The 23,198-nt window shown below is 33.3% G+C and overlaps 1 protein-coding gene across 1 annotated transcript; it reads left to right on the top strand.

The window, feature by feature from the left end:
* Positions 1 to 3,079: 3,079 nt before the first annotated feature.
* LOC128173421 (receptor-type tyrosine-protein phosphatase epsilon-like) lies at positions 3,080 to 21,074 on the top strand. The gene is made up of 26 exons (XM_052839092.1): positions 3,080 to 3,287; positions 4,901 to 5,128; positions 6,265 to 6,516; positions 8,117 to 8,254; positions 8,645 to 8,782; positions 9,120 to 9,260; positions 10,039 to 10,176; positions 11,034 to 11,134; positions 12,004 to 12,110; positions 12,483 to 12,559; positions 13,400 to 13,686; positions 13,786 to 13,873; positions 14,236 to 14,309; positions 14,389 to 14,425; positions 14,711 to 14,808; positions 14,967 to 15,095; positions 15,548 to 15,696; positions 15,944 to 16,079; positions 16,754 to 16,900; positions 17,028 to 17,121; positions 17,558 to 17,631; positions 18,486 to 18,620; positions 19,230 to 19,349; positions 19,768 to 19,910; positions 20,202 to 20,337; positions 20,741 to 21,074. The coding sequence occupies exons 1-26, from the start codon at positions 3,215 to 3,217 to the stop codon at positions 20,816 to 20,818; spliced, it is 3,318 nt and encodes a 1,105-aa protein (XP_052695052.1). The 5' UTR covers positions 3,080 to 3,214; the 3' UTR covers positions 20,819 to 21,074.
* The last annotated feature ends 2,124 nt before the right edge of the window (positions 21,075 to 23,198 follow it).

The following is a 23,198-nucleotide window of genomic DNA, read 5'->3' as shown; positions in this document are numbered from 1 at the left end:
TTTTTCAGGTATACATAGGTATTAATCCATATCATTGATTACACGCGTACTGAAAAACAAAGTGCACAAAATTTCTTACCTCAGTTCGACCCACATCTGTATCATAAAGTCAAGTCTCGGTATTTGCTAGCCGTAAACTACGGTACAATATATCCACTGGTATTAACTGTTAGAGGATAATTAAAACACTTGCAACGTTGACCCAAAAGCTCAGACGATGTTTGAATGTCATCACAGATATGTACTGTTGCAAAATAACCGTATTGAATTGTGAAGTATGCTCTTGGGAGGATTTTTTTCAATTTTGTCTTAAGAAGAGAATAGCTCAACGTGAAAAAATCAATGTTTTACGACTATGATAATTTATATAAGGTATTTGCACAAATATGCATTTGGTCATTACATTAATTGCTGTTACAATTTACTTCTACCTAATGGGGTTTGGGATACTGGCTTTTTAATTTGCATGGAAATGCATGCCAAAACATCATGATAAAAAAATAGAACTGGCCTTATGGGACTAATATCTGCGCAAGGGTAGAGTTAAATGATGCATTTTGCAACACATGATTTTTCTAGTTTTTTGGTAGCTCGTAGTAAATTAACAAAAAAAAAAAAACAACACTAGTATGTTAACATTTGAATGAAAGAATGTTTTTAAAGTGTTATGGATTGATTTGTCATAATTTAATTTTTATATGCAAAACATGCAATTTTCATGTGAATTTTGCATAAATTTTATATGAATTTGACACAAATATCTAATCGCATGAAAAACATACAGCAAAAAAAAATTCGCATGAAAATTGTAAAATTTTCACGCGAATATGATAATAACATATTCGCATGATTTTCGCACGAGAAACTATTTGTCTGATTTTCTCATGATTATTGCATGATTATTCATGCGAAAAGGAAATCGCATGAAAATCATGCGAGCCACTTTTCCCTGTTATTTGAAAAAAAAAAAATTCAATTCGTTTATTTTTAGATCTGATTGAAACATTCATTTCCCAGTAATCCTTTTCTCACTGGTTATGATATATATTTAGTTCAAATTTCAGCGTTCCGCATTCTGACATTCTTTAACCGTCACATTGGGTTACAGGGTTTTTTCTAATTAATATGTTTCTAATTTGATTCAGCATGTCATTATCTACAAAAGCAAAATTTATTCTACTTCTGGGCTTATCAGATGCATTGCATCTATTTAAATCTTTGTGTTAATGTTTGTCAAATCATAAATCTTATTTATCCATAATTGATTTCCGTATGAAAGGGCTTTAACTTATGTAGTTTACTTTACGTATGACCTTTACCTCCATCTTTCGATACATAATACAATGTACATGTATATAAACAAAACAAGACATTGTATATGTTGCTCTTTGCCACCAGCGTGACTTTAATTGTTACATAACATTGTAACACATTGCGTAAAATTATATTTATATTACGTAATACTAGAATTGAATTATGTCACAATTCTGCATTTGATCTTAATATGATGTAAAGATAATTTATTTCCGAATAGTTATTTATAATCATATACAAATGTGAATTTAATTTATTGGCTGTATTGAGAAACTTAAGAATATTAATATAGGTCTTCAGTTTTTTTAAAGAAATCTATTCTACTTAACTTTTTGTTTGAAGCATAGACATTAAGCAAAGTTATATTTTGTTAATTAACCTTGACATTGACAATTAAGTAGTTTCCTACCATCTACCGATTTATAAATGTCAAATTTCTACATGTATGTTCTTTTAAAATAGAATCAAAATACCTCTGTTAGAATTTGAATCTAAAAATGCATGAATTAATTTTCCTGACCAATTAAAACTGTACTGGATTTTTTAAAATGTAGTGTGTTTCTTATACAGAGAGAGAGAGAGAGAGAGAGAGAGAGAGAGAGAGAGAGAGAGAGAGAGAGAGAGAGAATCCATACATTAAAATCTTGGTGAAAAATGTGTGAAAAATAAGAAGCAAGATTATTAAGTGGTCCGATGGATGAATAATTTGTGGTCGATATGCACTATCCTCCGTCCGAGAGGAAACTCGATCGGAAGAACTAAGAACAAATTAAGTGGCTGGTTCAAGTTTCCTGTTTATCACTCGTGCACTAGGTTGTGTATGATGTATATATTAAGTTGAGAATTTAAACTTCTACAGATTGAGATGTTGATGGATTCTAAAAGCAAGACAGCATATCGATTACCTGTATAATATATGAGCTGACAGACTTGAACGCAACGCTTTCGAAAAAAACTCAACAAAGTCGTTTTGATAATATCTAAGGAATGAATATAATTTCTACCTATGTCATGCGCGGATCTAGAGGGGGGTCGGGGGGGTCCCGACCCCCCCCCCCCCCCTGGAAAATGAAAATTTATTAAATTTACATAGTAAAATTATCGCGAAAATATGCCTCGGACCCCCCCCTGGCAAACACAATTATCCTTCGGACCCCCCCCCTGGAAAAATTTTCTGGATCCGCGCATGTTATGTTATACGATATATCATAACTTGGGGCAGTTTATGCTTTATAAACCGCAAGTTATGTTATACTCCTATAATATAAGTAGAAATTAAATTTATTTTTTATAATTTAATTTTCTAATGCTACAAAAATAAATAAGGCCCATTATTTAGTTAAAAGATATTAATTTGTACAAAATTTAAACGTAATGTCAAGCGGATTAATACGTGTTGCACGCGCGTCGTATTGTGACGTAGGCAAGTTATGGTATACGATATATATGAATTTGTTTAGCCTATCAAATGAGGCGTTACAGTCAGAATTAAAATATACATGTACATTATAATGAGGGAGAGGAGATATGAATAGGTGATTTAACGTCCGATGTATCCGCTACGTTTGTTGGTATTTCCCGTCCCATTATATGTAACAAAAATCTAAAAATACATTTTTTTAAAAATCCGGCATTGTACACATATGCAGGCCCTGGGTTATGGTTCCCAAACCCATTTTAAGATAGAGGTCAATATAAACTGTTTTTCTGTCCTGTTTATTCTTCCCACTAACATGTATATTACATCGGACGGTCCATTTAAATCTTCCCCACAACAAGAAGGGCTCTTCTGTCGTGTTAATCCGTGCGGCGGTCCGTGACTAGTGGCGACCTAGGTACTTTAAGTATCACTTCCTGGATCAACACTCTCCTTCTTGATGAAGTTCGGTAGCACAGCAGCATGTGTAGAGAACATGTGTTGTTGTATTGTTTTTGGGGATTCTTACAATTCTTTTTTACTGTTGTTGCTTACGGTAAGAATACCTTTCTTTCTTTTTGTTGTCTTATAATGTCTCATATTTCATGGAGGATCTGGGGGGAGGGGGGTTTAGGTGGCCCCCCCCCCTCTTCAAAACTGAAATTTCTTCAAATTTACATTATAAAGTTACTAAAAATATGCCTCGGACCCCCTGGCAAACTCAACTAACCGTTGGACACCCCCTCCCTTGGAAAAAAATCTGGATCCGCGCATATGATGAGTTTACTGGGGTTTTAATGTTGAGGTACATGTAGGGAATGTGTGATGTGTGATCCGACCATTAAGTATAAAAAAAATCAGGGTTATTTTGCATCATGGTTTTTCAAATATTTGATCATGATACCAGTGTTCATTTCATTTAATCCCGCTATGTACGTACATTGGTAACCGCTACAAACACATTTCACTGTATACATATGTACACACAGAACATTTAATTGGAAAGGATTGCTTGATGCGAGAAATCTACAAATTTCAAGTGGGGAGCTGTTAAAACTTAAAATCAGTTCAAAAATCTCTTTTCACAAACAGTACTAATATTCCCATGTCACGTAATTTCGGGCAGAAGATTAGACTCCTTCATTTAATAAGCGGAGGTTTACAACTCGTCGAGTAAGTTTTAAATTATTGTTACACTATCAAGTAGATATTTCCCGAGTGAAGGTCAATTTGAAATTGTCATCTTGCCAGGGCCGTAAAATTCTTTCTTTATCTATCTTAATAGCTGTCCGTTCCCCTTCTCTCTCTCTCTCTCTCTCTCTCTCTCTCTCTCTCTCTCTCTCTCTCTCTCTCTCTCTAAAAAAATATCAGTTGCGGGGATGGCGTATGTTTTGTATTTCTTTTCTTTTTTTGCAGCCCTAGGCTACATGCACACTGTTTAGCAATTGCAAAACCCTTTTAGAATCCCAAGGTTTAATTTTAATATAAGATATATGTAACATTCATCGCACCCCTTAACATGCTTCAGTACAAGTAAGATTTTAACTTCCGCATTCATATAACCGCTTCTAATTCCCCTAACGATTCTTTTTTTTTCTCTTTTTTTTTTCATTTCACAACATATGTACATATATGACATAATAGGTGATTGGGGCATTTGTAGAAACATATTACATAATCTTTAAACTACTTCTACTTAGTAGTATAATTACATAATCTTTAAGCTATTTGTGCTTAATTGTACAATTTTGTATAATTCATATGATTGAGAGAGAGGGAGAGAGAGAGAGAGAGTATGCAGGCGGAATACTATACATGTATAGACTATACTATACTGTTGGCAATTGAAAAGTTATGAGGGTTCACGGAGATCAAAAAACAAAACAAACAGAAAACTTAATCTTGTCTATATAACTACAATTTTTCACAAATATTCTGCCAGTGGCTTTCATATTCCTTATATTTAAATCTTTTCAACAAATATTTTTCAGTTTAGATTCTTTCTGTTATGACCTTTTTCAAAGCATGTATATTTGGTATTGGATATGTTTATAAAATAGCAAAGTAAAGAATTAATTCTTGCCGTTTTCTTGATGAGGAAACTGTATCATTAGAGGTTGCTACAACGCTTAGTGTGTGAAGTAAATTCCTATCTGTTTTGTTTTACAGAGAACCTAGCTTTGAATAAGCCAGCATGGCAAAAGTATCCATTCAGCTATTCTTTTTGGGGGGCGGACAAAGGTGTAGACGGACGGAAGTCGAGTCTGTCTGCTACGGGGGGACAGTGCGTGATATCGGCCAACAGTCGGTATACAGCAGAATGGCGGGTAGATCTAGGAGACGTACTCAGTATACATTACATCTTCATACAGTACAGAACGGACGATTTCGCCTGGAGTAAGTGAAAAATATTCAACTTGATTTATAATGAATGAAAAATGACAATAACAAACTGTCAACCATCTCACAAATCCATAAAACAAAATACAAATTCAAAGAAGAGCAACACGGACCTCTAAAAAGATAGAGGGAGTGTCATTTTCAAAATTTAGATTATTGATAATCAAAATTTGTACATGACAACTAGTTGTCATGTACAAATTTTGATTATTTAATATCGTATAAAAATGTTGCCTACGTTATACATTGTAGTAAAACTAATATCAAAACTTATTAATCCGCCTGACGTTACGTTTGAAATTCTGTACATGTTGATGTCATTTTCAAAGTCAAATGACCGTTTTTATCTACAATTTACAGCCAAAAAAATAAATTATAAGCAATAAACTCAATACTTATTAGTTTTATACGATATAAAATGGTTTGGAACAGTTTACGCTTTTTTATAAACTGTTCCAAACCATATTATACCTTGGAACAGTTTACGCTTATTTTTTTTATAACGCGTGAGTGGTTTATAAAAAAAAAACACGAAAACTCTTCTTAACACTTTTATATCGTATAAAACGAATAAATATCGGAATCATTCCTTAATATCAACCGATTAAAAGTATTGCTTTCAGAGTATTTAAATGAATCGATATGTATAATATTTTTTTCATTATTTTATTGGAGCAACATGTGTCGGCACAATTGACGTTCGTTTTTTTTATATGCGGGTTTCTTTAAGAAATTTCTGTTTTCTTTTGTGTCATTCCGTATTGAACACTGCATAAGCATTTATAATATCTTATAAAATTCACACTTCAGTTTGAATCTCTTCAATTAATTTTACCTATAAACGGAGTAAAAATACACTATACGTTACTGTAATTGTTGGGAAAATAAGCTGCATAGCAGGAACAATATCAATTTCAAATCTCTTATCTTGATTCTTGATTAGCCTTGTGGTTTGTTTTTTTTAAATTATTTGAGTTATTTTAAGTCAAAGTTTAAAGGTCATTAATAGATAAAAAATCGCGATAATCAGCAATGCCTTTGATGAGAGAGCTTCCAATTGAATATTACCTTAATATCTATTATTTTTTTTTTGTATATAAATAAACCAAGATATTTTTTTTAATATTTTGCAGATGAAAACAATGATTACACTGCAAGATTCCTGGGATACTCTGTTTACGTATCAAACTCAACCAATAAAGAGGACTGGGTTCTGTGTTTCAAGGACACTAATTATACCAGAGCCACAATCCCCAACCCTACAAACATAACGTGTGTCACACACGGGAGATACGTCATCTACTACAGCGACAAGACACGCCCCCCGTACCCTGACGGGTATCATCAGTTCGCATTCAACGAAATATGTGAACTTGAAGTCTACGGTAAAGAAATAATTTAACCATTTTAACACGTACCTTACTTTAAGTAGGTTGTACATGTAACTACAATTGAATTTCGGTATCTCGAGACACTGCTACCTTGAAAACGATGGATATGTCGAAGTGATTTTTAAGTCCCAACTACTTATATTATAAGTAATTTAACCTTGATATCTCGAATACTAGGAGGTCCCTAAGTTTTTAACCATTCCTGTTTAGTTGGAGATAAGGAAGTTTGACTGTATCTTTATCTTGCGTCAAAACATGTTAAAAATGACGCTGGTTTCAAGTGAAATATACATCGACTGCGTAGTCTTAGCTAAAAATCCGGACAAATATTGTTGATTTCAAAGACACGTGTCTGAGTGGCCAGTAATGTAATAGACAGGCCTACGTCACATTGCTGTTTGACACAATTACCCACAGTCCAAGTTCCTGTTAGAATGGTTCTTAACTATTAAAACAAATTTATATTAACAATTTTTATAAAGAAAATGATACACGCTGTCAACTCGTAGGCACTATGCTACTTATCACGTAAATACTCTTTCTGTTGTAACTCACAGGTATAGTTAGCAGCACCTCACAGAATCTGATTCCTGAGATTGTAGTCCAATATAGCATTGAATGATATATTTTTGACGTCGTCGTGTCAATAACTGCCGTCAGGTGAGCAGACAAATTGAATAACGCGCGTTAGCGCGTTATGATAATTTGTCTGCTCACCTGACGGCAGTTATTGACACGACGACGTCAAAAATAAATCATTTAATGCTTATATTTACATTCCCTTACTGAAGAAATCAATTGTTTACTTAAATAAATCGATATAAAGTGCAGATCACGGAGGGAGTGAATAAGTAACAGCAAGAACAGCTGTTTTGTAAAACCGGTTTAAACTGGTTTTCACAAAGACTCTTGAGATGAGATCGACGAGCATGGAAATATAATCCATGATAAATAACTCTTAAATGTTGCTTTTAACAATAAAGTCAACTTTTTTGTTGAATAATTATAAAACATGGTGTTTTGACAACATTCATGAAATACATTTTTTAACTGATAACATAGAAATCACTGTTTGAAAACTACTTATGTAAATTACTCGTAAATTCATACGCAGTGAATAGGTGTTGCATTTAGAGGCATTTAAACATCACGGAATTTAATGGAAAAACACAGTAGAATGTAAATATAGCTTTTTAAAGCTGAAGGCTTGATATCATTGTCATGTTGTAAATTTTGGATTTACTGGGACGGTGTAAATACAAAATTGTTGTAGATTTGCATTTGCACCCATCCTGTAAATTCAAATTTTACAAGATGACAACATTAGCAGTTTTCATCATTTCAATTTGGCCTTTTTAAATACTCAGACCAACTCAAATGTTGGAAATGCTTTCGCATAGTTTCAGTATGTTGAAATACAATATATTCAGTATTTGAAATTACACATTAAAATCAAAACTATCAGTCATTACATGTAGCGGCATTTGCCATTATTCTTTGTTTGGAACGAAAATTCGATAATCAAGTCGTTGTTAAGGATCAAATTGATGAGCTATCCATGACATCGGCTAATTTGGGTTGTTCTTGTAATCAGGGTGTCCCACACCAGGATATTATGGACTGGACTGTTCCTTACCGTGTCCCCGGAACTGTCAGGAAGGTCGCTGTAACATAGTGGATGGATCGTGTCTGGGCTGTGTTCCGGGATACACTGGACCGACTTGTGTTTCAGGTTTAGAATACTAAAGAAATACCATTATTGAGCTCCAATTTCTTATTCATATATTGAGACCTTTGGATGTTTCTTGCTTATGCATACGACATACGTATTTATCGATGATATATGGTTACTTTTGTCCAACAGAGCAATGTCTTCCAAAACTTTATGTTTTAAATATTTCTTGCTAACAAATAAAAGATAAATTGTTGATGCAAATGCAATATTTACCCGATTAAAAAGATGTCTGATGTTTTCTTTAATGAAATCAACTAAATATTTTCTGTGTCTTAATTCAACAACATTTATTATAATGTAACAAAATGATAAAATTTGATTAACCAAACTCATATCATTTTCAATAAGATATGGCGATACATAGATTTCTCTGGTTTAATCTTGCAGCATGTACTGATAACAAGTACGGTCTGGAGTGTAACTCTACGTGTGGTAAATGTTTGAATGGTGCACAGTGCAATCACGTGAACGGAAGTTGTCCAATCGGATGTGACGCAGGGGTGTTTGGTGACAAATGTGATAAACGTAAGATTTATCAAAAACATTTTATTATGTAACAAATGTTCTGAAGAACAACACATGCGGAACAAAGAGATACAGGGAATAATTTGAATGATTATTTGTTTAAATAATTAGAGTTGTCTTTTGAAGATGTTTAGACGATCGCATCTTTTTTAAGAGAAACTTTTTTTTGTAGGTTTTTTTTATCCCCTTCATTGTTCTTCATGTCAAGAAATTTATAATACATTTCAATCAAAATTATCGAAACATCCTCATGATTTGATCTTCCGGTACAATCCTGGTTTTATATATTCACGATACTATTGTACTTGCCAACTCTTTTTTTCCTTTCATCTTAAAGAGTGTCCTATTGGATTGTTTGGGTACAATTGTCGGGAGAATTGTAGCGCGAACTGTGGAGTTCCGGGGAGATGTGACAGGGTCACGGGAGAGTGTGAGGGAGGGTGCCAGCCAGGATGGAGTGACCTCCAATGTAAAATAAGTAAGGCTTTGTTTTTCTAGCTGTTCTGACTGCAAAGTTGTGCACGAGATTAGTAATTTAACAGATATAGTTATCAAAAATCAATACATTAAACCAAGAATTTATTAATTCTGTTGCTTGGCCTTTATATACAATCATATTTATAATGTAAATTCCTAATTAAATGCGAGGAATTATTTTCCGCGTAAAATCGCGAGAGGCAACCCTCGTGGATTTTAAAGTTTCGCTTTTTTTCACTTTTGAACTATAGGAAATTATAACCAAAAATTGCTGATCTCGATTTTATAATCCGGGGATTTGATACAAAACAATGGAATCGCGGATTTATTACGCGCGTAAAATAAGGAATTTACATATTTACAGCTGGGTAATGGATTTGGGTATCAGCCAAGATGGATCTCAGTTGTAATGATACAAGCAACCCATTTCTCTTGAGTATTAGAAATCATTGGGATGCCGTCTTAATTCCTGTTTTATCAACCATAGTACTAGCATATAAAATTCAATAAAAAGATATTAAGTGCAAATACTGAATAGATTTGTTTTTGCCATTTTTTAAGTGCGCATTAAACGTGTACATTGACATATAGTCTGACTGTTTTAATTTGTAGAGTTATGTATGAAATTTTCATTCGAAGTTAGGTGGAGTGTAAAAATGAATGAATGATAAAAAAAAAAACCACAAGATATTATTTTACTCTTGAGAAATATAAAATGGGAAAAACGACATTTAATGCACGCAAGCCGTGCAATAATCTTTTAATAATAATCTCTACAGAGTGTGAGGCGGGTAAATTTGGTCAAAACTGTAGGGAGTCCTGTGGGAACTGTGTACAGAATGAAGCCTGCCATCATGTTAACGGCTCCTGTCTAAATGGGTGTGATGCAGGATATGAAGGAACCAACTGTACTCAAGGTAAATCAATTCAAATGGGTTATTTTACCCCATAGAAAATGGCGCTTCTGTAAATAAAGTTTATAAAGGGAAATGTGTTCGTATGGTCATCAAGCTTTGTAATGTATTATTTCTTAGGATGATACATTTTAGTGTATGATAATGAAGGAACCATCTGTACACAAAGTAAATCAGTTCGAATTATTTCAATTTGAAATCGTTTTCAACTTACTTTTAGTGAGAAGAAAATAAGTGATCAATGTACTGTTTTATAACATCGCCCATCTAAAAGATATATAAAACGAAACCGTTTTCTTTCTAAATAAATCAAAGTTCAACACTCCTGCGCAGGAGTTGTTTTGGTTTAAATAAATACACCCTGGTCTAATTGGCTGCTTACCTATACTGTATACAGGGCTATTTTCACCCCGTGTAATGTTCAACCTTCGATGTGCTCTTTCGAAAAGTTTTGCCCCGTTTTGAAATCGCCCAGATACTGTATGTTTAAAGAGAAAAAGATTGAAACATTGAAATTCGACCCGTCTAAAATTTGCCCGCTAATAAAACGGCGCGAATATTTCCCTGAACATACAGTAGTTTCACAAAAGTCACCGTGTCCGCTTTTATGGACGAATTATTATACTGAAAAAAATGCACATACTTGTCAGAGTTATAGCTTTCCTATTACCTCGGTCCAAATGTCTATCAATATTAATACGGAAGCTATGTTCACCGGAAGCTATGTTCACCAAGTATAGTTAATTTTTAATATCGTACAAATTGTTGTATTCAAATTGTCCATCTGTTTTACAAAGTGATTCCAGTATTTTTAAACAATTAAAATTTCACACTATTTTTATCCATGCTTGGTATTTAAGGTTGTAAATGGGGATCCTATAGTTACAATTGTAACGAAACATGCCAGGCAGTTTGTGCAAATAATGGAACCTGTGACGTCATAACGGGAACATGTGAACAGGTAAATCACAAGATATGTTTAGGTATGTTGTTGTATGAAATGAAATAATACCTTATTTTTTTTAAATATCTTTTCACTCTACCTTCAGCATTTTTACGAGCATAAATAATCTCATTTAAACCAACTGAGACCCAATTCGGTATCAAATTACAATTCTAAACAAGAGACCTTTAGTACAATTAGACATGCGTTAAGAAGTACTTAAGTATTGAATCCTTATTTTTTGACAGATATAGTCTCATAACTGCAACGGTGTGTGCATACAAATTGAATAACGCGCGTTAGCGCTTTATGAAAATTTATTTGCACACACCGTTGCAGTTATGAGACTATATCTTTAAAAAGATAAGGATTTAATGCTTATATTTACATTTTTTTACCTTCTTGCCTTGGACGCAAATGCAAATTATACCTCAAGTTACTGTATTATCCTATGGGTAAGTTCAAATTAATGGAATAGCCACAGTAACAGCCACAAGCGTGATATTTGATTTTCGCTTGTGACGTTGTATTTATCAGCGTTCAACGTTTGTGACGTCACAATTAAAACTCTTGATTTAACCTTTTAGTACCCTGTCTGTGTTATGGTGCTATATCTGCAGTAGCTTTACATGCAAAATATATGGGGAATGTAAATATTAGTATTTATACATATACTAGACTTAACGATATATGCTTAATCATTGGCATCAATTTTAAACTTATATTCTTATATTTTTCTCGCTTATGTTTTTGAAAACAAAACATACTTCACTGTTCTTGTAATATGATTGACGACATTTTTTCTGATATAATTACTTTATTTATCATAATTATCTTCAACAGTGGTATAGTGTCAATATAACAGATATCAATTCTTTATTACACAGATTGGTACACCAAACAATGGAGGTGACAACACCGCCGTTATTGCCGGTGTGGTTGTGGCAGTAGGTCTAGCCATCGTCCTCGTTGTCTTTATCATTGTTTTTAAGAGGTAACATATTGTAAACCAAATTTTATTCGCGTACGAGAAATTTTTGCGAGGTTCGCAAGAGCTTTGTTACCGCGAATATTTCTCGCGACGAGACAATAATTGTCGTATTTTCGTTTTAACGAAACGGATGTTGATAAGGCTTGGTCGCGAAATTAAGTTGCCGCGAACAAGTCTATCCTTGTTGAATCGCGAAATAAACTCGTCGGTTTTCTGTATATGCAGCTTAATTGTTATTTCAGCAACACTGTATCTAAACATATTTTGCAGCTAAATATCAGCAACATGTTTGATGTTTGGAATTATTTTGTAAAAAAAAAAAAAAAACAAAAAAAACATTGTTTAACGCACACCTTTACTGTCCTTTTCTTTTAGATTGAGAACAACGAAGTCGAAGGATGAAATGCAACGAACTGAAAGACGTATACTAGAGAGGGAAGAGAATGCACATTGTAAGTGATAGGTGTTTAAAATGAGACCGAAGCTCGTAATGACGTTTAGATTGCAACATTCAAGATAAGTATCTTAAGTATACTTCTTGTATTTTGGTGTAAAATCTTGATTTTGTTTTGAATCAGTTTGGGCTGTAACATGTATGTAACGATGTAGTACAGACACAAATTCACCTTTTATTATCATTAACTGTATAAATAGCCGCATGGAGATGGTACCTTTGAGATTGCAAACTATCAAACGTTTTTATCTCACCTGTGCTGAAGACTTAAGTGAGCTATTGTGATCACTTTTTGTCCGGCGTCCGTCTGTCTGCCCGTCTGTCTGTCTGTAAAGCTTTTGACATTTTTGACTTCTTATCCAGAACCACCTGGCCGATTTCAATTAAACTTAGCATTAATCCTATACAGGTGAAGGTCATTCAAATTGAAAATGAAGGGCTACGTCCTCTTTTAAAGGGAGATGATTTAGAATTATTGAAAATTTGTTGGTATCTTTTTTAAAAATCTTCTCCTCAAAAACCAATCGGCCAGAAAAGCTTTAACTTTTGTGGACGCTTCCTTTAGTAGGATGGATTCATTTTTTCAAAATTTGGTCATCGAGGGTAGGGCGGGATCACATTGGGTGTTGAATCTTTACATAAGAATTATATGTAAATTCTTTTAAAATCTTCTTAAAAAGCAATGGAGCAGAAAAAGCTGAAACTTGTGTGGAAACATTCTCATTTAGGTTAGATTCAAGTTAGTTCAAATCATGAACCCTCGGGTTAGGGTGGGGCCACAATAAGGGGGGCGCATATTTTTACAAAGGAATATACATGTTTATTTTGGTCGTTTTAGTGCACAATGGAGGCGAGAACACTGGTTTTTCCAACATCTATGAAAATATGGAAACCGATGGTAACTCTGTTTTGAAGTCTGAGAGCAATAAAACCTCATTAGATACACCCATTGAGAAAAAATATGACGTCAGAGATGATGACACTGATGACGAAGGCATTGACAATCCCTATGGAGACATGTATTTAAATGAGGAAACTATATGTGATATCCTCATTAGTGATATCGAAAGTGCAATAAATGAAAGGAGAGAAAATGATGATGATGGATTCAAAAGAGAATATGCTGTAAGCGATCTAAATGCAAAATTGGTCCGTTTCATAAATATGGTAAAAGAGTTTTATTTTTTTAAGTTTTTTTTTTAATTGTCTGGTTTAATTTCATAGATGTTGCCGTATGGAGAACAACATCCATGCGAAGTTGGAAAACGCCAGGAAAATCTAGTCAAGAACAGATTCAAAACTACATTCCCTTGTAGGTTTTCAAAGATGTACATTGTCAAATATTTTCTTGTCCAGATGTTCTATTCATAAATAATTTTCAAAATAATTTCAAAAGAAGCTCAGATGCGATTAAAACTACATTCTTTGCCTTCTGGTCAACATGACGTTTTTGTTCGCGTAGATTCTTATCATTAGGATTAATAACAAATACTTGATTCCAAATGTATTTTATTTCCTTTTTCCAAATGATGGAAATGAGAATTACACTGATAGTTTTTCAGTTAATCAATAGTTAAAGAACGTGACCTAGTGATTAGTTTAACCAATTGATATCAAACTTCTATACTTCTAGTCCTCACTGTACTAACACACAGAAGTGGTCTTTTATTACAGATGATCACTCAAGGGTCGTTCTGACAGAACCAGATAAATCATCTAATGACTATATCAATGCAAACTACATCAGTGTGAGTATCACTCAGTATACTTCATTATACACGTATAAACAACATTGCAATTCAAATTCTTATCAAATATTTTTTTAAGGGATTGGATGAAGAGAAAGTGTATATTGCATCACAAGGTAATACAAATTTTTAAGACAAGAAATTTAACCAAAAAGTCGTCTTAGTATAAAAAATACAGTAAAACACAGTTATAGCAAACACGCTTATAATGAACTGACGCTTACAGCGAAGTGATTTTCATTCCCCCTGACAATATTATATGTTGTAAACTTAATGGATATAACGAATTATGCTTAAAACGAAGCAAAATCGTCGTCCCTGGCAGTTCGTTATAACCGTGTTTTACTTTTGAAATTTATCAAAAATACTGAAAACATCTTCCACCTTGTCTTGTTATGAAGGTCCCAAGCAGACCACGTTGAATGACTTTTGGACAATGATCTGGCAAGAGAAGGTCACACAAATTGTGATGCTGACCAACTTAAAAGAGGGAGTGAAGGTCAGTAAATTTGAGAGGAACAATTCAAACTAGTGGATGAAGTTAAGTTCTGTGTTAATTGACGTGTGCAAATATATAACTCATTTAATTGTAATCATTTTGCCGAAAACCGTATTTTAAATGAAAGACTGAACGTGCATGTTTAAAATTCCAATCAGGTGAAATGCATTCAATACTGGCCAGAAAATACGAAATCAAGACTGCATGGAAATATCGTCATCAAGAATGTGGAGGAAAAACAATACGCTTTCTACGTCATACGAAAGCTGTCAGTTTCCCACAAACAGGTAATGTCATACTTCTAAATGTATAGCTGTGTTGTACTTGAACTATGTTGAAATAGTTGTTGAGTTTGGATACATAGCGGAAGCTCAAATATTGTCAGCTTTCAGCCATGTCGGCTCTTTACTTAGACGTCGGCATTCTTACAAAGTTGAATGCATTAAGAAAACTAATGACGTCGTGGTCATAGAGATTACTATGACATTACTATCAATCTGGAACCACCAGACTTTCTGAATACACTAGTAATGGCATTCGCTGATCCAGAAATTTTTTTGAGGGGTTGGGTATGGACCCCCTTGACATCCCATCCCTCTATATCCGCGTATGAATGGTCAGCTATACTAAAAAGGATAGATAATAATTTACTGCTATTGTTTGTTTGTTCTTTTTAACCAACGATCACACAATATCCAGTGTGAAAGTTAAACCTTACGGTATTATCCTCCATTATCAGCAAAATAAGTCACGTGTTGTTATGCAATACCACTACACCACGTGGCCTGACCATGGTACCCCAGATCCTCTTTCATTGGTTGTTTTCCATAGTCATGTGATGAGAACAAGGACCAATAGAAATAAATCACCAATACTTGTTCACTGCAGGTAGGATCGTGTATATACATGCATTTACCATTTAATGTTTATAAAACAATCCAAGATCACAGATTAATATTGTCATTATTCAGATTATGTGCAAACTAATTTTTTAACTTATACCAATGGTTTGTGATCGGATGACCGTGAAATTAATTCAAAGACAATTGTAAAAACTAATATCAAAAAAAAAATTTAAAAATTACAATATTTTTTTGACATCAATTTATTTACTGAAAGTGGTATACAATTGTAGCGCAGGAATAGGTCGCACAGGAACCTACATCGCCTTGGATGCTCTATACAAGGCTGGTAAAACGTCCGGTAAAATCAATGTAGCGGAGTACGTCAAGATAATGAGGGCAAACAGAATGAACATGGTCCAAACATATGTAAGTCTATAAGAATTTTACTCAATGTGTACATTTAATGAACTTATCATAATAATGAACTAGAAATAGAATTACCTTCAAAAGATATTTTGAACCATTTTAACATTAAGAGCTTGGACTTTGGGTAGTTGGTGTCAAACATTACTGTGACGTAGGCCTGTCTGTTTTATTCCTGGCAACTCAGCCATGGCTCTTTGAAATCAACAAGATTTGTCTGGCTTTTGAGCTAAGACTACGCAATCGGTGTATATTTCCATTGAAACCGGGTCATTTTTAACTTGTTTTGACGCAATAAATAGATAGTTACGCCCTACTGAAAGTCCAAGGTATTGTTAAAATGGTTCTAATGTACCGTCGACTCATTTTTATTCGTGGAGGTCAATATTCATCGGTAGCCAAACTTTTCCTGGTTCATGCGGACGTAATTTCATTGGTAGCAAGTTCTCTTTGCAAATAAAAATTTAACATATGCTTGTGTATACGTTTGTGGGAATGTAAATTCGATGATAAGGGTTACCCACGAAAGCCACGAATATTGGTTCCCCACGAATAATGAGGATATTCCACAGTACTTACCCTAATAATAAACTAAAAGTAGAATGACCTTCAACATATATTTAGTACTTTAAGAATAAATTGAATTAAATTAATTTAATTCGGAACTTTTTTTCTAGGAACAATATAAGACGATATTACTGGCATTAAACGAAAAATTTAAAGTTTCTTTAGAAGCACAAAGTCTTGCTGACTTTACAAAGAAAATAGAAAGTATGAGAGGGGATCACCCCGCTAATCATGCAGGCATCAGGAAGGAGTTTGAGGTAAAACGTGAATACATTAACGACAAAAACGTAATTATGAAAATTTCTTTTTACATTAATTTTGTGTAAGCTTTGAAATGAGACAATCATTCATGATTTCAAGTGGGTTTTTTTCTATACTTCGCAGAAACTGATGGAGATTCGACCGCAATACACAAGTGTTCACTACAAGAATTCCAGTCAGCATTTAGACAATAAAAGTGAAAACATTGCATTACCATGTCAGTACAGTATGCTCTTAAAAATGAAATATTTAATTTGTAAAAACTAAATGAAATTTTCTTTGGGGCTAGAAATTTACGCCAATTTTTTTCATCATACTTGTCAAACTCAAATAGGTGTCGCCATACAGTAATGTATAAAAATAAACACGTAATAATTGTTAATCTCAGAAATTATACTTATAAACAACGAATGTACTTTGACGATGGTAATTTTAAAAATAAAGTTGTTATTGAAATCTGATTCACAGGAATTCGATTCGATTCGATTCACAGAAATGGTACAATTCATTTCCTTTTTTTCCCCTCCATTTTCAACAATATTTAATTGTTCTAGAATACTAGTAAATTGGTCGTGCAAACTTGCTGAAATTAAATTTTAATTAATGTGTTTTGTCTTGACAATTATGTATATATTAAGTTATTTTTCTTTCAGTGGACAAATACATGTTGTATCTGACATCAGTTGTCGGTAAACGAGGCAACGTCATCAATGCGATTCATGTATCAGTGAGTATATACAACAATTCAAATGTTGTTCATTCTTATACAAGTACACAAGTACAAAATCCACGTTAGCGAGTCTAGCTGATCCTTGTTCATATATAAATATTTACATCTACTATGTATTTTTTCCTCTATTTCTTACGGAAACTTATAGTTAATTCATCGCTCTATAGAAACAGCCAGACTGAAATATACACGCCCCATTTATCGATTGGTCGAAATTAATCTACACCGCCTGAAACTGACAAGAAAGTGACATGACTGAAATCAGTGAATTTGACTAACTTTTCATAATCAGTTTATTTATTAGCTAAAAGAAAGATGTTAATATAAACAATGAAATGCTTTCTTTGATGATTGATGCGGGCTATGAAGGTAGCGACCAGTGCAGAACAAAATTGATTTTTTGTATTTTTTCTGCAATGTCGCTACCTTCATATCCCGAGTGAATCGCCAAAGAAAGCATTTTATTGTTTAAATATACACATTCAATGACAGGTATTAACATTTCTGTTCTGTACCGGTATTTCTATAAACCAAAATTATACAGTTTATGTTTAAATTGATATAAAATGACTGGTCAAGCTTAATGAGTTTAAATAGAAGAGTACGCTTGTATATATTTTTACCGCTTGTGTAAGTATTTAATGGCTAATGTATAATTATGCTTTAACCAGATAAATCCAGTAAAAATTAAATTCACCACTACATACAGGGTATATAACGAAAGCTAAAATCAATTTTCTTAAGAAATACATCAGAAATACTTAGTACCAACTTACTATAAATGAATATAACCGAAATTTCTTTAAAGAAACATTATTGAAAATTTATATTAAAGTTGATACTCTCTTCAGTCTTACCAGAAAGATAGAGCGTTTATAGTGACGCAATACCCGACACCAGAGGACGCTGTGGACTTCCTGCGCCTGCTCAATGACCATGATTCTGAAACAGTCATCTGCATGAATCCATTATATGAAATAGAGTCGGTGGGTGTATTATGACATGCAAACATTCAATCAATATTGGATCTTTTCCATTTGTATTGCATACATTTTCATTTGTATTCTATGATTTTCAATTTGCATTCTATTTTATATTTTCTAAAAGTTATTGAACTGTTTTCCATCAATTACTTTCCTAGATCGGTGTGCAGATTTTAAGTATGTGGTTAAGTGATAGCAGCAGTATTACTTTAAATGTCTGAAGATGTAAAGAAGTTATGTTTAATCATTCCTGAACTAGCATACGTTTTTGTGCTCTATAAATTGAGAAACTGCAGCTATACTGCCAGTTAGCACTAACTTTTCCCGTAGATCTACAAATTGAATCTGCAGTTGGGTCTTCGATACGGTTTTATCTTTTTCGTACTTTATTTTCATGGCAGATCTATAAATCAGAAGTTTTCTTTAAATTAAAAAACTCAATTGCATTATTTGTATGCAAATATTTAGCTGCGTTTCTAGATTGAAGTAATGCGATAGGACATAGATGAGGATTTGAGAGAAAAAAATCCCAGATCGGTTATTTACAAATCAATATTTATAACTATGTATCAAAGAAGTATGTTACAGAACCAGTTTCCACTTTTATTTTAGTCCAAGACATGGTTTCCAGAAATAGCGTCCTCTAAGGACGTGGCACCATTTGTCGTTCAGCACGAGTCTGAGAGTGACACCGAGGTCAAGGTCACTACAGTCAACATCATACACGGGGAGGTAATAGGAACAGCTGATTAAACTCTGTATCTCTCTTTTCTAAATTTGACTGATGGTCCCTACCTCACTTATTTGAATCCTTTCAGAATATAACTCATATTCAAGTACTTTTTAAGGAGACAGCTGACTTATTTAAATCCTTTTAGAATACAACTCAAATTCAAGTACTTTTTAAGGAGACAGCTCACTTTTTTTAATCCTTTAAGAATACAACTCATATTCAAGTACTTTTTAGGAGACAGCTCACTTTTTTTAATCCTTTAAGAATAATATTGATATTTAAGTACCTTTTAAGGAGACAGTTCACTAATTTGAATCCTTTTAGAATACAACTCATACTCAAGTACTTTTGCAGGAGACAGCTGAGTTATTTAAATCCTTTCAGAATACAACTCATATTCAAGTAACTTTATTTTAGGAGACACCTCATTCCGTAGTGATTGTAGAACCCAAAGGACAACTGAAATCAACCGGAACTCCTCCAGACACATCGTTTCTTCGAAGCTTAGTATTATATACTCAGAATCTTTCAACAGAAAACCCCATTACTATTGTCAGCAAGTAGGTGGTACCCTAATTGTAACTTTTGGTTGATGTACAAGATGATAGATAGATAGATAGATAGATAGATAGATAGATAGATAGATAGATAGATAGATAGATAGATAGATAGATCTGTTCTGTAATGTACTATTCCTTTATGACGTCAGAACCACATAGTCAATCATTGTATTGTTCAAATGGTAGCATATTTATAGATGCAAGTAGCTGATATTTTTTTCTCATGATTTTTTCATAAACGTTGCTCTCCATCTGCAATATATGTTGTCGGTTTTTTTTCCTTTATGACAGGGATGGTGCTTCTTTATGCGGTGTGTTCTGTGCTGTGTTTAACTCCATACAACAAATCAATATGGATGACAACATTGACGTGTTTACAACAGCCCGACAACTACAGACAAGGAGACCAGAGTTCTGTTCCACACAGGTATAATGTTGGGTTTTTTGCGATTAAATGTACTGTATACAGGGAAATAATCGCCCCCGTTTTATTTTCGCCCTTTGCTCTCGTTGTCAGCGGGATAATTTAAGACTGGGTAAATGTCATTCTCGTAAATAATATCTCTTTAAAACACAATTGCATGTGGGCAAATTCAAGAGGTGACGATACCGTTTGCAAGTGTAGTTAGCAAAAATAACACCGGGCGAAAATAACCCTGCATACAGTATTTAGATTTTATTTTAATGCTATTCATAAAAAAATGAAGATAACAAAAAAACCATTGGATAATGCTTTTACTGACGTATTAACGTAATAACAATGACAAATAGTTTATTTGGTGGAAATATGTTCTGTCATCAGTTGTGTACTTTCCTATTCCCATTGACAGGATGAGTATTCCTTGGTGTATTCAACGTTACAGGATTACATTGAAACAACATCAGAGAATGTTTACAGCAATCAATAGAAAGACATGTTTCGGAAGTTTGCAATTCACATTTTAAAAAAAATTAAACAATGTGAAAAATTCAAGTTAAAGATAATCAATGTAAATTGATCCAATTCTGTTTAATTGAAAGGAAAATTGTTTCTATGCATGTATTGCCAGAGACCCCTATCTGTAAGAATTATATAATCTATGTAATGTACACCCTGTTCATTTCCTGTAAATGCATCTTGATTCCTTTATAATTTCTTATCTGTACACACGCCATGTTTTCCCATGTACTTGTCATTTTCTGTAAACATGCACAACATTGTGCACGACTCTAACATTATAAAGACTATCTGGAAGAAATTAGGCTCCTTTCTAAATATACTTGGAAAAATTCTTATTCTTGGATTCTATAATTAGATAAGCCATAAAACACTGCTTTTAAACAATCTTTTAGCTTTTTTTACCTTGATTATGTACAAGAAGAAATGCAGAATAAAGAATGAGAAAATGTCAGAGAAAAACCTCATATTTATTTTAAAGAGTAATCTGTGTATGCAAAGTACTCTTCTGAAGATCACTGTTTGTGTTAGTAATTATATTTACCACAATATTGGTTATTTTTTGTAGACGCAAAATGTGTGATGTATGATGATGATGTTATTGGAAATGCAAATGCCAAAAAAAACGATTAATTGTATAAGATGGTTATAATGATGATTATGTGAATGAACTTGATATTAATAAAAGAGAGAAAAAAAACACATTTTTTTCTTATGTACTTTTCATTTTCTGCACACACACACACACACACACACACACACACACACACACTTTTCCCCATGTAACACTTTTGTAATCGCACCATTTTACCTCTGTACGCATGCGTCGTCCTCTACACATGCCAGTGCCACCGCGATACACATTTTTATGGTTGAACGGTCTCTGACTGCATGTTTTTAAGACCTTAATTTAAATAATTTTTATATATTATTGATTTAAAGATTACTGTATACAGGGTTATTTTCGCCCCGTGTTATTTTCGCTTGCAATCGGTTTTGTCCCCTTTTGAATTCGCCGACATGCAGTTGTGTTGAAAAAGATACTGTTTGCGAGAATGGAATTCGCCCAGTCTTATATTCGTCCACGGACAACGAAGGTGAAAGGGGCGAAAATAAACGTGGTCGAAAATTTCCCTGTATACAGTATCAGACATTACTCATTTTGCGCTAAGACTTAGTTTCCTTTGGTTCTCTGTTATATAACTATACATCTATATACTATTCAAACATTTTTAGATTTTCACTTTGGTTTTGCGCCATTTATTGAAGGTAGTGACATTTAGCACCTGTCTAATGTCACATGTTAGATATTCAATTATTTACCTTATAATAGAAAGAAAGTTAATATTTGATCATGTACCTTCGCTTATCGATGAGAATATTTTTTACAAGAAAATTAAAAAAGAAAATAATTTTCGTTCATGATGATTATGGAAAATCTCCTACACTGGCGGGAATTATGGAGCCAGGTTGTTAAAAAAATATCCTCATCAGATCTAGATTCCCGCAAATTTCAAAATAAGATATATATATATATATATATATATATATATATATATATATATATATATATATATATAGAATAGTGTCCCTTATAAAGTTTCTGGGGAATTTAAATTTAAATAAAATTATAACAAAGTCAAGTAGGATCTAAAATTCCTCTGTGGTAATTAAATATCTTACAAAAAACACCGTTTATAGGATAACTTAAATACTGAAATACTTTAATATATAAATAATGAAATACTATTTTTTCTCATAACAATACGTTTGAAAGGTGTAAATCTTACCTTTCGATTAATACACTTTTGAAAACTCGTATATATACTTTTTATGGCAGTTGTCTGTCTTCTGCTAATAACCTGAGTGTATGATTTTTTAAAAATCTGCCTTTATTGACACTGGCTTGAATAACCAGCACAGTGTTAAATTACATTGATCCCCATGGGCTATCACGCAAATACAGCACATTGATTTTGTTTGAGTAACTGCATGAGTGCGCTGATTTACCCGTTTATGTATTTTGCATTGTAAGCATTCGCTGATAAAATCAGACACCGTACGATGCATTGTTTCACTCTGTAAGTATATTGAGAGCTTTTACATTCTGCACAATCACTTTGAGCTGATGAGAAAGTAATTCTGTATCCGTATTCATGAGAATTAATACTGGGGGATCTTATTTTCTAAAATGCGTGTAGCTCTCCGAGCACTTTGGGCAGTGGTTGTCCGAGGTCTTTGCGGATGAAGGTGGACGGGATAATTTTTTTTTTTTATAAAATTCACTGTAGCCAAGAAATGTGTGTCTTCGGAACTCTGTAACTAAAATTTCTCAATATACATGTATCCTT

The sequence above is a fragment of the Crassostrea angulata genome, chromosome 2 (assembly GCF_025612915.1).
Source record: "Crassostrea angulata isolate pt1a10 chromosome 2, ASM2561291v2, whole genome shotgun sequence".
Lineage (NCBI taxonomy): Eukaryota > Metazoa > Mollusca > Bivalvia > Ostreida > Ostreidae > Magallana > Magallana angulata.
The sequence above is the reverse complement of the archived record's forward strand: the minus strand, read 5'-3'. Positions and strand labels throughout refer to the sequence as shown.